Source organism: Rhinatrema bivittatum, chromosome 9 (assembly GCF_901001135.1).
Source record: "Rhinatrema bivittatum chromosome 9, aRhiBiv1.1, whole genome shotgun sequence".
NCBI lineage: Eukaryota > Metazoa > Chordata > Amphibia > Gymnophiona > Rhinatrematidae > Rhinatrema > Rhinatrema bivittatum.
The window spans coordinates 17208926-17224221 of NC_042623.1; the positions used below are offsets into that span (position 1 = coordinate 17208926).

Consider the following 15296-nt stretch of genomic DNA (forward strand, 5'->3'; position numbering starts at 1 on the left):
ATACATGCTCCTCTATTACTGTGGAATATATTACTCAATGCAAGACGCTGATGAAAACAACCCCCGACGTTAAACACCCAGAGACACCAGAGAAATGGGACCCTTCTGTAGGGGTGGGGGGGGCTGCAGGATCCAAGGCAACAGGGTTTTACCAAAGGAAGGTCATGTCAAAATGACCTTCATTTGATCTCCGATTGGGTAACTAGAGAATTAGATAAAGGTCAAAGCACTTGATATAATTTATGGGGATTTCAGCAAAGCTTTTAACACTGTTCCACATAGGAAGCTCATGAACACAATGAATTACAAACTGGCTGACTGACAGACAACAAGCGGTGGTACAGAGAAGCCACTCTGAGGGAAGAAGAGTGGTAAGTGGAGTGCCTCAAGGATCCTTGTCAGCACCATTGCTGAAGGGTTGGAAGGAAAATGTTGTCCTTTTGTGGAGGGCACTAAGATCTGCAACAGACTGATATCCCTGAAGGAAGAGAGAGAATGAAAAGTTATCTAAGAAAGCTGGAGGAGTGGTTGAAGGTTTGGCAGCTGGGATTCGATGCCAGGAAGTGCAGAGTCCTGCATGCATCTGGGATGCGGAAATCCAAAGGAGCTGTATGTGATGGGGGATGAAAGAGTGATGTGCCCGGATCAGCGTCTGATGATCTGAAGGAGGAGAAGCAATGTGACAAGGTGGCGGCTAAGGCTAGAGGGATGCCGGGCTGCATAGAGAGGGGCATAACCAGAGGTGGTGATGTCCTTACACAGATCCTTGGTGAGGTCTCACCTGGAGTTCTGTGTTCAATTCTGGAGCCCGTATCTAAAAAAAGGAGAGAGACAGGATGGAGGTGGTCCACAGAAAGCTGACCAAAATGATGAGGGGTCTTGTACTGGACTTATGAGACGAGACTGAAGGACCCTAAATATATATACCCTAAACATGAGAAGGGACAGTGTAGATAAGATAGACTTAAATACCTGAAGGATATTAATGATCCACAAAAAAAATCTAACATTTTACAATGGAAAGAAAGCTGTAGAACTAGGGGATATAATACGAAGCTCCAAGGAGGGAGATTCAGGACCAACATCAGGAAATATTTCTTCATGGAAGGGGTGATGAATGCATGGAATGCCCTCCTGGAAGAGGCGGTGAAGACAAGAACAGTAATGGACTTCAAAAGGGTGTGGGATTAACACACGAAGATGCCCAACAACTAAAGGATGGGCATAAGGCATAGGGGTAACCCTCCCAGAGCAGCAGCTATTACCCTAGGCAACTCGCTGGGCAGAGTGGATGGACCACTCACTGTGCAAATATATTCCAATCATTTCTACACCTCAAGTACAAACTCGGTTCAACAGCCTGCCATGATGGCCAAAGAAGGCAACAGCCAGAGAGAGAGGGAGACCCCCAGAATAAAGGTTAAACATCTCGCATCACACGGCCGAAAAAAAGATTTGAAAGGATTAAACAGGAAATCTTCTCAGGCAGAGCTATGCTCTATTGAAACACGTCTTAGCACAACCTCTGTAAGCGCCTCGCACACAGTTCTCTCGTATTTTCGAGCCAGCCGGTAAAGTGCGCAGATTTAAATCCTTAAAGAAAACCTCTCACGTTTCCCCTCATTACAACTGGACAAGGATTTAGCTAATCATACAACAAGGACAAATTAATTTTGTTAAGAGAGAGATGCCAGAACTAAACATCAGCAATGTGAAGTAGCCTGCCAGAGAAGGGAGCTGATGCCAGGCAGCTGGCAGGACTAGTGAATCATGCCACGCTGTCTGAGAGGAGATGCCGGCGGCAGCAGACTCGTACTACATGACTAAGTTACCATTGTACATCAGGCAAGAAGGCAGCTGGCAGTCACGTACGCCACGTGGAGCAGAAACTGCCACAGAAAGAGGGGTACGCATAGGGCACAGCGGCCTACTGCATGGCTCCTGACATGAGAAAAAGCATGGGGTGTGTCAGACACCCCCAACCTCTGATCTGCTCAGGACTCCCTGGGGTCTTGCCAGCTGCCTACAGGTGCTCTGTAATGGGGGCCATAAAACAACAACAGATTAGACAAGCACCTGCTCGTAAGGATCAGCGAAAGGTCACAACTAATAAGAGCTGTAATCAAGAAATACTTTTCCCATAGACGCAGGCAGGAAGACTTCTTTTAGTAGAAGGCTCTGTGTGTCTTACATGTGATGCTGAAACTTTTGGGAGATTTTTCTTATGCGAGGTCCGCCTTCAGCTGCAGACCACAAGTACCGCGTAAACACTGAAGAAATATCAGCAATCTGGAAGCACGGGCAGGGGAAAGGAACAGCCAGGAATTTAATATGCGGCCCTCCTGTCATACTAACACAGAAGATACACCGACAGATTTCAGGACCAGATCTCAATCTATTTCAAATATTGGCTGCCCATGTCCTCCAAAGTCGAGGGCGGGGTATAGGGTCACATACATTAAGCTAATACAGAAATTAAGCATAAAACAAAACATTAACACACAGAAACAAAAAAAACAAACCCAAAAAAACAGTCCAACAAAAACAGACTGGCTGCTAGCAAAGTACTCAAAACCTCATCAGTGATGAGGTTCGAATGCTTCCTTGAGGAATTTCTTACGTGCTCTCTTTCAGAGAGAGCCACCTGCAGTCCCTCAGTATTGACCTGTACCCAAGCCAGAATAAGTATGATACCAGGCCTAAGGGTTGGAAACCCCCAAAAAAGAACTGTAAACGTGTGCAACCACAACTATAAACAACAAAGTAAAGATAAAAGATGCAGGACACCACGGATCCTGCTTGAAAGAAATCCGGCAAAATTCTTCTTCTTCTCAGTGTCCCAAGAGTTGACAGGAATTTCAGGCTGAGTCAAACTGGGCGGGCCTCTGGACTGATCGGTGGTATTACAGGAACAAAAATTAGCAGGTAAGAACCAATTTTCCTTTCCTGAACATACCCAGATCAGTCCAGATCAGTGGTATGTACCCAAGCCCCCTCACTGGGAGGGAATCCAAAAGGCCCGCACGTAGGACACGCTCACCAAAGGACGACTCATCCTGCGCTCTCATATGCAGACGATAAAGCCGGGTGAAAGTATGAAGCGAGGACCACACTGCGGCCCTACAAATCTCCTGTGGCGAGAAAAGATGACATTCAGCCCTGGACATAGCTTGCGCCGTTGTGGAGTGAGCACACAAACCCACAGGAATCGGTCGACCCTTGCAAATATATGCTGAAGTAATCACCTCCCTAAGCCAACGAGAGATAGTAGCCTTAGAGGCCTTATCTCCTTTTCTTACTCTGCCATATACCACAAATAGATGATCGGAACAACGAAAGGGATCAGTGACTTCCAAATAGCGCAAGAGAGTCCTACACACATCCAAAAGATGCAACTCCCTATCCTTAGGGGAGTCTGTCGACCAGTTTGGAGACCCCGGCAAATCCACCGTCTGATTAACGTGAAAAGACGACACTACCTTAGGCACAAAGGAAGGAACAGTTCACAACAAAACTATCATTGTAAATCTGCAAAAACAGATCCCTACAAGACAGGGCTGCAACTCTGAAATCTGCCTGGCTGAGCAAATGGCTACTAGAAAAACTGTCTTCAGCATTAAGTCCTTAATGGTCGCTCTCTTCAAAGGCTCAAACGGAGCCCCGCAAATTACTTGAACCAGGATCGGGTTCAAATTCGGACAAATCTTGCACACTGGGAGGGAGAAGGGCGCAGATGTTTAAACCCCTTTCAAAAACCGGGATATATCGGGATGAGCAGCAAGCACACAACCATGATGCTTGCCCTTGAATGCCCCCTAGGCAGCGACTTGCACCTGTGAGTTATACGCCAACCCTGAAGACAGCCCCCGCTGCAGGAACTCCAAGACATGTGAAACCTCTGCCGTCGGGGGGGGAGGGGGTCTAATGCATGCAGTTGACACCAGTTTTCAAACACCCTCCAGACCCTAACATATGCCATAGACGTAGATGGTCTTTTAGCTTGCAGGAGAGTGGAAATAACTGCTCATAGTATCCACTCAGATGCAATCTCCACCTCTCAAAAGCCAGGCCACGAGACATGACCAGCAATCCTGGAAGATGGGCCAGATGCAGAGAACCGTCTACCGTGAGTCGAACCAGGTCTGTGAACCATGGGCGCCGCAGCCACTCTGGCACCACCAGAACCGATTCGACTCTATGCAAAGGACCCTTCCTATGAGGGGCCATCGAGGAAAGACGTACAGGAGGAAGCTCATTGGCCATGGACACACCAGAGCATCCAGGCCCACCGAGCAGACTTCTTTTCTGCGGCTGAAGAATCTCTCCGTCTTCGCACCGACACTCGTCACCATCAGATCCGGTTGGGGGACTCCACACTTGGTGCAGATGTGATTCCATGGCTCGGGAGACAACGCCCATTCTCCGGGATCCAGCTGCTGCCTGCTGAGAAAATCCGCCTGCACGTTGTCAACCCCGCGACATGCGACACTGCTAGATCTTCGAGGTGGGGGTTCCACCCAAGCAAAGAGCCTGCGTGCTTCCAGTGCCACGGCAGGACTCCTCGTTCTGCCCTGCAGATTGATGTACGCCACCATTGTGGCATTGTCCGAAAATACACAAACCACTCGGCCCCGGACTAGGGGAGGACGGCCTGAAGAGCTCAATGGATCACCCACGTTTCAAGCTGGTTGATGGACCAAGCCTTCTCTTCCGCTAACCAGAGTCCTTGAACGGACTGGCCCAAGCACACCGCCTCCCTCCCTGAGAGGCTGGCATCTGTGGAAACCACCATCCAGACCGGAGACTCCAGGTCCACCCCCTTTTCCAAATTCGGACGAGACAGCCACCAGGAGAGACTGGATTTGGACCCTTGAGGTAGGGGCAAGGGGAGATGGTACAGTTCAGACAAAGGATTTCACCTGGACAACAGTGCGCGCTGCAGGGGCCGCATGTGAGCAAAGGCCCAGGGCACCAACTCTAACGTGGACGCCATGGATCCCAAAACTTGCAGATAATCCCAAACTGTCGGGATCATCAGTCGGCACAAGCGCTTCACCTGGAACTGCAACTTAACAATCCCGTCCGCCACCAGGAATACTTTGCCCTTCTACATGTCGAAAAGGGCTCCCAGGTACAATAAGGACTGGGTAGGCTCCAGGTGATTCTTCTAGAGACTGATGACCCAACCAACCCAGTGCACGCAAGATGCCCATGACCCTATGCAGGAACCACTTGCACTCCTCCTTTGACTTTGCTCGAATCAGCCAGGTAAGGATGAACCAGAAAGTCTTCCTTGCGAAGTGCTGCCGCAAGTACCACCATCACCTTGGTGAAAGTGCGTGCCTCCGTTGTCAGACCAAAGCTTCCCTTTGGTCTGACAACATTTTTAGCTCTGAGCCCTTCCGGCTCAGAGCTAAAAATGTTGACCCATTACCATGAAACGAAGACACGTTTGATGGTCCTGTCGAATAGGAATGTGCAAATATGCCTCCATGAGGTCCAGAGAGGCCAAGAACTCTCCTTTGCGAACCGCAGCCACTACCGTGTGCAGAGTTTCCATTCGGCAGCATGGGACCCGAAAGAACTGATTTACCTTCTACACATCGAGGATGGGTTGAAAGGTACCTTCCTTCTTGGGAACCACTAAGTACACGGAGTACCTTCCCTGCCCCTGCTCTGCTAACAGAATGGGAACTATAGCCTCTAAGGCAAGCAATCATCATAGGGTACCCAAGGCCGCCTCCTGTTTGCTGTGAGAGGAGACGTGGGACTCCACAAATGCCTCTCTGATGGGGCAGGAAAACTCTAGTGCATAGCCTACCTTTATTACCTCTAAGACCCAACGGTCCAAGGTAATCTTTTCCCACTCCTCATAAAAGCTGGCCAATCTGCCTCCTACAGCTTCTATGGAGAAGTGGGGAGCACTGGCTTCTCTGGTTCACCTTCCCACCTCCGGTGCCCTGACCTGCACCATCTGACTGGCCAGCGGGATTCACGAAAGGACTGTCGCCCCAAGCCCTGTTTCACCAAAGAGGTAGCAGCAGCCCTGTTGGCTTGAAAACGGTGAGCATCCTGGAAACAAGCCCGAGGCAAGAAAACCTTTTTGCTAGGCTTCCTATCTTCCAGCAGTCTATGACTCTTAAACTCCCCCAACGTTTCACAAGCTGGTCCAGATACTCCCCGAATAGAAGCTTCCCCTTAAAGGGGAAGATACACAGTTGAGCTTTGGAGGATAAATCCACCGACCAATAGAAGAGCCAAAGAGCCTGAGGGCTGGCACGGATGAAACCATGGTATGTGCTGATGTTCGCACCAAGTCATAGAGCACGTCAGCCACATAGGCAATGCCCGCCTGCAAGGAATCGCCGCTTCCAGGAGGTCCTGCGCCAGGGGACTTCTGTACCCAGCACAGACAGGCTCTCTGCATCAAGCTAGCACAAACTGCAGCACGCAGGCTCAGCGCAGAGACCTTAAACATCTGCTTTAACTGAATCTCTAACTTGCAGTCCTGCACATCCTTCAATGTTGTGGCCCCCACCATGGGAATGGTTGTTTTCTTGGTGACCGCTGAAACTGCGGCATCCACCTTTGGAATCTTCAGAAGATCTAGGGTCTCCTCCATCAAGGGATAAAGTTTGGCCAATGCTCTTCCCACTTTCAGAACCGCATCCAGGAAGTCCCACCCCCGGGTCACCAACTTCCGAATCTTTTTGGGCAAAGGAAAGACGGTCGTCAGCCCCCAAAGACTATCAAGAACCGAACTGACCCCCTCGCTGAGTCTTTCTGAGAGACCTTCACCCCCATCTCCTCCACGACTTGAGGAATTAAGGAGCACAACTCCTCATGTTTGAATAAATGCACTATGTGTGGGTTGTCCCCCTCTGGAGCTGGGATCTCATTCGGATCGGGGTCATCCGCTGAATCAGGGATGGCAGCGATATCTGGATCTGCTGCATCCAGGTCTGGCTCATGGGGGTTAAACAGGTCCCCCTGTGGCACAGTCGCATGATCAGTCTCCCCTCCCCGATGGAGAGAAAGGCAGAATCTCCCCCGAGATCCTGTCCCCAGAGGGCTTACAATGTAAGGCCTGGGTTTATCAAAATGCACTAAATATCGCATGCGATAGGAAAAGGGGTGTGTTTTATGGTAATAGGCAGTTTATCGCAATTTGCGCTAACTTTTTCACACTTTGTGATAAGTGCCAGAATTGATGTATTTCCTACATACAACCACTGGGGGGACCATGTTTAAGCTCCTGGAGAACCAGCCTAGCTGGAGGGAGAGGGAGAGAGACTAGCCATAATGCCCTCAAGCTAGATTGATATTTATATCTCTATGGGAGGCCCACCTAGTCACTCGAGATGAGGTTTAGGTGTTCGTGTAGGGGTTAGGGGCCACTTTGACATTCAAAGCGAGACGTACGAACAGAACAGTGCTCTCTTGTGAAGATTTGATGACCTTCGGAGTGAGGAAACTCACTCAAAGATGAGATTTGTGCAATGTTCTCTCAACCTAGCTTGATGTTACCTAGGATGAGAGAACATTGCACAAATCTCATCCTTGGGTGAGTTTCCTCACTCCGAAGGTCATCAAATCTTCACAAGAGCGCACTGATCTGTTTGTATGTCTCACTTTGAATGTGAAAGTGGCCCCTAACCCCCTACACTAATACCTAAACCACACCTCCAGTTACTAGGTGGGCCTCCTATAGAGATATAAATACCAGTCTAGCTTGAGGGCATCATGGCTAGGCTCTCTCCTTTCCCCCCCCCCCCCAGGAGGGCCCTGATAGCTTGGCTGGCTCTCCAGGAGCTCAAAACAGCATGTGTGAAAAACATCACAACCGCGATAAAGCCCTATCGCACGGCTTTACGCAAATGAAAAAGGTGTAGTTAAAATTTGCGTTAAAGCTGTGCAAACGGCTTCGCAAAACTGTGAGCCCAGCCCACTTGGCCAAAATTCCCACCCCAGTAGCCTCCCCTTTTTCTCATTTGCATTGCACCGAACATTATGGTGCTTTCGCATGCGAAAACGCCATGTAGCACTTTCATAAATGACCCAAGTTTGTACCTGAGGCAACAGAGGGTAAAGTGACTTGCCCAGGGTTAGGAGGAGTAACAGGGGGTCTTGAACCCTGCTCTCCTGGTTCGTTGCCCACTGCTCTAACCACCTCCATTCCAAGATTGCCAAGTGGCTCCACCACTGTTACCTCTTCCACCAAATCCCATGCTCCTCTAAAGACCAGGTCTAAAATAGTTTCCTCTCTTGTTGGTTCTTGTACCTGTTGCTCTATGAAGCAGTCATTTATTTCATCTAGGAACTTCACCTCTCTAGCTGCGCGCACATGTTATAAAATAGGGCGTAGATATTAAAATCTGCCCCTTTCTGCTTTATCTGCTCTTTACTTAAGAGACACCTGGTCCACTTTAACATTTACTGCAACCTCTCTACTGGGATTTCCTAAATTCCTTGCACTCTTAGCATCTTTCAAAGATGCATCATTCCAAACCATGCGCATCTGAGTGACTGTCGGCTTTCCCCCCTTGTTCTAGTTTAAAAGCTGTTCGCTCTCCTTTTTAAAGGTTAGTGCCAGCAGCCTGGTTCCACTCTGGTTAAGGTGGAGCCCATCCTTTCAGAGAAGGCCACCCCTTTCCCCTCATGATGCCCAGTTCCTAATAAACCGAAACCCTCTTCCTCGCATCATTGTCTCATCCACGCATTGAGACTTTGAAGCTCTGTCTGCTTCTGAGGTCTCGCACGTGGAAGTGCTTCTGAGAATGCCTCCCTGGAGGTTTGGGATTTCAGCTTTCTACCTACAATCCTAAATTTGGCTTCCAGAATCTCTCTCCTGCACTTTCCTATGTTGTTGGTGCCCACATGTACCAAGACAACCAGCTCCTCCCCAGCACTATGTGAGGCATGAGATCCACCTCCTTCACACTAGGCAGACAAGGCTCTGATTTGCCGACCAAATGGTTCATGAAGGGGTATAAATTTTATTGTGGAAGCAACCCAAGGAGAGGTTTCATTATTTAATTAAGCGGTAAACAACAACAACTCGCTAGTATTGGATACACCAGTATAGAGACTGAAGTATGGGAACAACATATGTATTTTAGTCCCTGTTGATATTCGTGCAGTCACATTCTGGATAATTTGTAAAGATTCTAGGGTGCTAGCTGGAAGACTGACAACGTTTCAATAATCTATGCCTGAGAATACCAGTGATTGAGGGACAGTTCAAAAGTCATTCGGACTGAGAAATGGTTTCAAATGATGCAACAGACGTAGTTTGGCAAACGATGCCGAAGCTACTGACTTAATGTGAGGTCACATCAGGAGAGCAGAATCAATAATTACTCCCAGGTTACGTGCCTTATCAAAGATCTGAACAGCATGGGCCATCAAATGTGACCACTGAAGGAACAGTCAGCAGGAAGTCAGGAAGGGATGATTGTTTTGGATTTTTCAATATTAAGAGATAAGTTTGTTTGTCACAGCCAACTCCGGATTGAGGAAAGACAGTGATGCAACCTAAACAATCAGGTCCCATGAGGAATTTAGGAGAAAAAGAATTGAATGTCATCAGCATAGAATTAACAGTGGACCCCAAGGCTGGCAAGGTGATGACAAAGGTGTTAAATATGTATTAAAGGCGGCGCTGATAGTGCCAAACCATGGGGCACACCAGTTGGAATAGAAAGCGTTGTGTGTGATGTGAAAGATAGGATTTAAACCAAGCCAATACTGATCCAGTAATTCCCAAGGCAGAAAGGCGAGAAAGTAAAATATTATGATTAATAGTATTGAAGGCGGAAGAGATTTAATAAATCAAGCATGTATTTACTCCTGAATCAAACTCTCTGCATACAGAGACTGAACTGGATAGCAGAAGGGTTTCTGCCCTTTTGGTGTTTGATTTCCACAAACTGATATTGATCTAATGTGGTTTGGTCATCAAAAAATTCAGCAGTTGGCGTAAGACAGCATTTTCAATGATTTTGGCAAGAAATGGCAGGGACGAGAATTTGCCAGTATAGTTGGCTCAGCAGAGGGTTTTAAGGATAGGCCTAACGGATGCTCTCTTGGAGGCTAGGATTACGTTCAACAGACAATCCTTTCCTTTCTCCACTTGCACACTTCTCATGAATACAAAACTGTGAATACACTTTTTTAAAGGATGATTAGCATTTTTACTATCACTAGTAAAGCTTACCAGGGCTGCTAAGACAAAATGGTGTCAGGGTCTTACTTTTCTCTTTCTTCAATCTCCTTCTGCCTCTCCAGTTCGCGCTGCCTCTGCCTTTCTTCTCTCTGGCGTTTTACCACTTTCTCATAATCATTAGGGAACATAGGATCATACTCATCAGCCAGTGGAATCAACACATCTCCAGTGGAAAACCCACTCGGTGCCGGATCCTGAAGAAGAGAACAGGGCACAGCCTATCAGTGAGGGACCATCATCTGAGCTCCAGGAAAGCAAAACCTCACACAGCACAACCTGCAAACCCAAGGCAAGTCCTGAGCATCAAGGTCTCCTCTTTCATTGCTTCCTGGCATGCTCACCCAATGGGAAACCTACAGATCCAAAGCACTTTTCTTTTTAAAAGTTATTTTGACTCCTGGGAGTTCCCTGCAGTGGGGTCATGATTCAGAGAGAAATGAGGAAACAGAGGTGCTTTCTGGCTGCTTGTGGCTTGACAGTTTCCAGGTTTACTACTGAAACTACAGATGCTAGCTGTTGCCTACCTATAGAGTGTTATGGACCAGGCCAATGCATCCTGGTTTATTGCTGCCTGCGTTAACTGTATTTTGGAGTGCAAGCTAAAAAACCAGGAATAACACTTCTGAAACCAGATTGGTCACTCTCGCTAGCTTTAGAAATGTTTTACCGCTAGAAACGAAAACAGTTAACTACCAGAGAGGGGAGCTATATACCCAATTGGAAAGCACATGAACTTCAAATTCATTACAGCAGCAGCTCTTGCTAACAGTACTTACTGCTCCCTTGACCTTACCTTTAACCCAGCTGCCACATGTGGAGGTGTGTCCACAATTTGCCTTTCATCAGCTCCACTACCACGCTTCAGGTCAACCACCGGAGCCAGGACGGTAGTTTGTTTTGTCCTTTGGGTCTACACCAAATAAGAATAAAGGTAGAAAAAAAAAATTAGTCTCTACTACTGAAATATAAAGTATTGGCTAGAATGATACTTTTGCTGTCATCCTTTTCTCACCACAAAAAATACTATTTAAATCTTTGTTAAGTTTCCTTATGCCCCCAGATATGGCAGTGTTGTGCAACCAGACTGCATGTGGGCTGATTGTAGAACACAAAGTGTGCACTATCAACCTCTTGAAGAATCTGTTCCATTTTACAACTGCTCCTATCCCCGTAGCACAGAACAAAGCAGAACGATTAAATACAAAAAAAAAGCACCAGAAATCTTTCTTGATCAGTTTTCTGTACTTCTACCGGTCAAGGCCCTCCCTTCCTTACTCCTTCCTATTTCCTCTATTTCAGGCACGTCCGGCTAAGAAGCAACATTGCTTTAATAATTCTTTACTCTGACACCCAACCCTATCCCAGTTTAAAGTAATAGTTTTCACAAAATTTGTTTCAGAGCTGGTTTATACCATACCTACTACAATCATTAAACCTAAACCAGTTCCAGGCAAGTCCTAAAGGAGATTTTAGTCCTTCTAGTGCTACTAACCTAGCCAATCAACCTGATTCAATAATGGCAATACCGCGTAGACTAGGTTTGGATTCCACATGTGGGTATCTAGCACTGCAGGCTCAGGAGGAGAGGGAAATATGTGGAAGTGAGGTCAGGAGCTTCACTAAAAGACTTTCTCCCATTATAAAACAGCCTTTAATGAATAAAGTCCTTCACTTTGTAAGTTAACAGCTGGGAGTATTTTATGCTAGCCACCTATTTATTTATTTATTTTGTATACCGACATTCGATCGAGATATCACATCGGTTTCCAGATAACAGGTTGAATAGGGCGGGATCTGCCCTATTTTACATTTAACAAGATAACAATTAATTAAACTATTGCAGTAAAAACATTGTAACATATGAATACAAAAGAATGTGAGTATAAATTTGTAGCATATATCCTATATACAATATATACAGTATGACTTGGTTAGGATTAGATCTGGTGTCAGAGGCTATGGGGGTTTGGGGGGGAAAAGGAGGGGGTGGTTGTGAGGGGGGGTGTTATGCGTTAGTGCATGTTAGGAGTCATGTGGGAAGGTTTTCAAGAACATGCATTTGAGGAGGTTGGGAATCCGGAGGGAAGGCTTTCAAGAACAGCCATGTTTTTAGCTGTTTTTTAAAGACTTGTGGTGAGGGTTCGTTTCTGAGATGTGTGGGGAGGGAGTTCCACAGGGTAGGGCCAGCTATTGAAATGGCTCGTTTGCGTGTTGTATTGAGGTGAGCATTTTTGAGATTTGGGATGGAGAGGAGACCTGTGTTGGAGGATCTGAGATTTCTTTGTGAGGTGTATTGTTGGATAGTGTTGTTTAGCCAGACCATTTTGTTGTTTATTTTTTTGTGTATAAGGGTGAGGGTTTTATACTGGATTCTTTGTGTGATGGGCAGCCAGTGGAGGTCTTTGAGAGTGGGTGTGATATGGGAGGATTTTCTGTGGTTGGTGATAATTCTGGCGGCGGCGTTTTGTAGGACTTGGAGGGGTTTGATGTGGATTTCTGGTAGTCCAATGAGGAGGGAGTTGCAGTAGTCGAGTTTTGAGAAAATAATTGATTGAAGTACTGTTCGGAAATCGTGCTGTTGGAGGAGGGGTTTGAGTTTAAGTGTTTGAAGCTTGAAAAATCCATCTTTGATTGTATTGGAGATGTGTCGTTTAAAGTTGAGTTGGCTGTCGATTGTTACTCCTAGGTTTTTTGTGATCAGGCCACAGAAAATTTGACAGTATGCAGCTGAGATACACAGAAAAATTAAAAGCTTCTCTCAAAACTAGTGATGACTTTTCACTGTGGACAAAGCAAGCGTCGAAATGGCAAGTCTCAGCTCAGACTGTGGAAACCCAGCTCTGAATCCTCACCATCAGACATAGCAGGACTGAATACCTTCTATTTTAATGACTACTAAAATTCTTTTAACAGGAAAGAAAATAAGGAAATGAACACAAAGTTCAATTCTGATATAAAAACTAGAGCTGCCTAAGGTTCAAATTCGTTCTGTGCAACTCAGTATAACCTTTTTGGGATCTGGCCAGGACCAGCCACTGTCAGACAGGAGGCTGGGCTTAATGGATCTTGGGCTGACCCAGCACAGCATATCTTATGTGATCACCATATGGTTAATGTTGCTCTGGGCTTTCTTTACTAAATGTTTTCTTCAATTGAAGATTTCTTGGCTCAAGATCCTCTCATCCTTCAATACCTGTGCCAGCTCGGGGTTGTATACACGAATGGCAGTTACAAGCCACTAAGTAAGATCAGCCTATCCTGTAAGTGCTTTCCTTGAGGGGATGCAAATAAAAAGACCATAAGACTTTGCAGTCACTGCCTCTACCTTTGCCTGTGTAAGGGCTGCTTTCTTCACCTGCAGCTGCGACTGCAGCAGCTTGAAATTTTTGGACCAGCCTTCTGTCTTTGAGTCGCTGGTCTCCACTCCCAGGTCATCATACAGAGACATTTTCACTCCAGCTTAAAACTAGAAAAAAAATTAATTACATTTTTTTTTTCCTTTTGTCTTTACCCATTTTACACTTTTGCAGTCTTTGTCCAGCAATCACCCCCCTCCCTCCAAAGCAACAGGATCAGTTAGCAGTAGTAGCCGAGGGCTGCTTTCTTTGAAACCCCCCCCCCCTCCCTCCTGTCAGAGCTGTGCCTGGTAAGGCAGTGGGCATCATCTCTCCAAACCTGGGCTGGAGGCACCATCTGCCAAGCAGCCCCCGACAGCACAGAGGAGCCTTGGCCAGCTTGCAGCCCGAACCACAGGGCCAGATTTAATTGCTTTTTTTTTTTATTGTTATTGTTATTGCGCGGTGAGCCCCGTGCAACCCAAGTCTGCTTAGTTTTGAATTAACAGAGGTGAAATACCCCCATAAAAGCCACACCACCATTACAAGTCCCCTTTCTGGTGATGAATTTTTAATTCCCAAAGAGAAGTTAGTGCTATCAAGTTTCGGTTTCGGCCACGTTCACAATAATTATTCGCCTGAGGGAAGGGTTACCGGAAAACCCTACCGGGCCAGGCCTGGGGCAGTCTGAGAACCCAACGCGACCACAATCGTTTTATTCCAATAATAAAAATAAAGGAACAAAACTAGAACGAAGCATGGAGGGGCGTAGGAGCCGGGGGAGCGGCGCGGCCTTGTCATTCCGAAGCTCCCCGACCCTGGCGCGTTACAGGCGGCCCGCCTCAAGCTGGCGACCGCGGGAGAGAAGGGCTCCGCCCCATTCCCCCTCGGGAGCCGCTCACCTGGGACTCCCGGAACCGCGGCGGCCAGGCCCGGCCCGTCCGGAGAGACCGCGCACTTGCGTAAGCGCCGAGGATCCGTCAACGGCGTAGCTAAGCTCCGGGAGAAGGAAAGGGGGGGGGGGGGGGGGGCGGGGACGGGAGTCCCTGAGATACGCAAGCCGCGTAACTAACGCGGCGAGCCCGATTGAACGTCACGCGGACAACGTCACTCGCTGTCGCAGAGGAAGCGCTAAGGTTCCTCCTCCCCGCGGCCGAACGTTTTTTACGCGAGGCGCGTGCATGTGCAGGAACTCCGGCGGCCCCCGGGTTGCCCGTTCTCTTTGCTGGTGACACCTGGTGGCCGGAGGACCGCAGCGGCATGCATCCGTGCCCCGAAAACCAGAGGCTGCGAGCACGTGATGGCACCTGCTGGTTGATTTCCGCTCACCTTGAATCTGTCCTGGCAGATTACGGGGCCGTGGGAGCACAAGCTTTCTCCTCTCTCTCGTACCCACACTCCCCTATTCATTGTCTCACTCACTTCCCGCTCTCCCCCTCCCCCCTCACTTTCTCACACCAGCTCAAACAGCGTGTTCAGCTAACTTTAGCCGTTTAAGATCTGGACTATTTTATTGATATGACTTCATTTGTTGTAATGTGGTTTGTTAATTTTGTTAATTTTTAAAATTATTTTGTATGTGATTTGTTAATTGCTTAGAGCCTACATATGGGCTGATTCAGTATGGCGCGCTCGGCCAAGTGCACCTTTAGCCCCGGTTTGGCCGTGCGTTTTCGACGCACTATTTTTACCCCTTATACACAGGCTGATACAGTAAAGTGCGGAGCGCACTGTTA

General features: G+C 47.5%; 1 protein-coding gene across 2 annotated transcripts in view; it reads right to left on the reverse strand.

Moving 5' to 3' along the window:
- Positions 1–14620, reverse strand: part of LOC115098838 (splicing factor 45) — a 41440-nt gene extending 26820 nt beyond the window's left edge. For both annotated transcript variants that reach the window (XM_029615837.1, XM_029615836.1), the window contains exons 1-4: positions 14463–14620; positions 13551–13691; positions 11019–11135; positions 10253–10419 (exon numbers count right to left, since the gene is read on the reverse strand). In XM_029615837.1, the coding sequence (XP_029471697.1) occupies positions 10253–10419; positions 11019–11135; positions 13551–13673 (407 nt within the window). In that variant the 5' untranslated portion in view covers positions 13674–13691; positions 14463–14620. The remainder of the gene's footprint in view (positions 1–10252; positions 10420–11018; positions 11136–13550; positions 13692–14462) is intronic.
- Between the last annotated feature and the right edge of the window lie 676 nt (positions 14621–15296).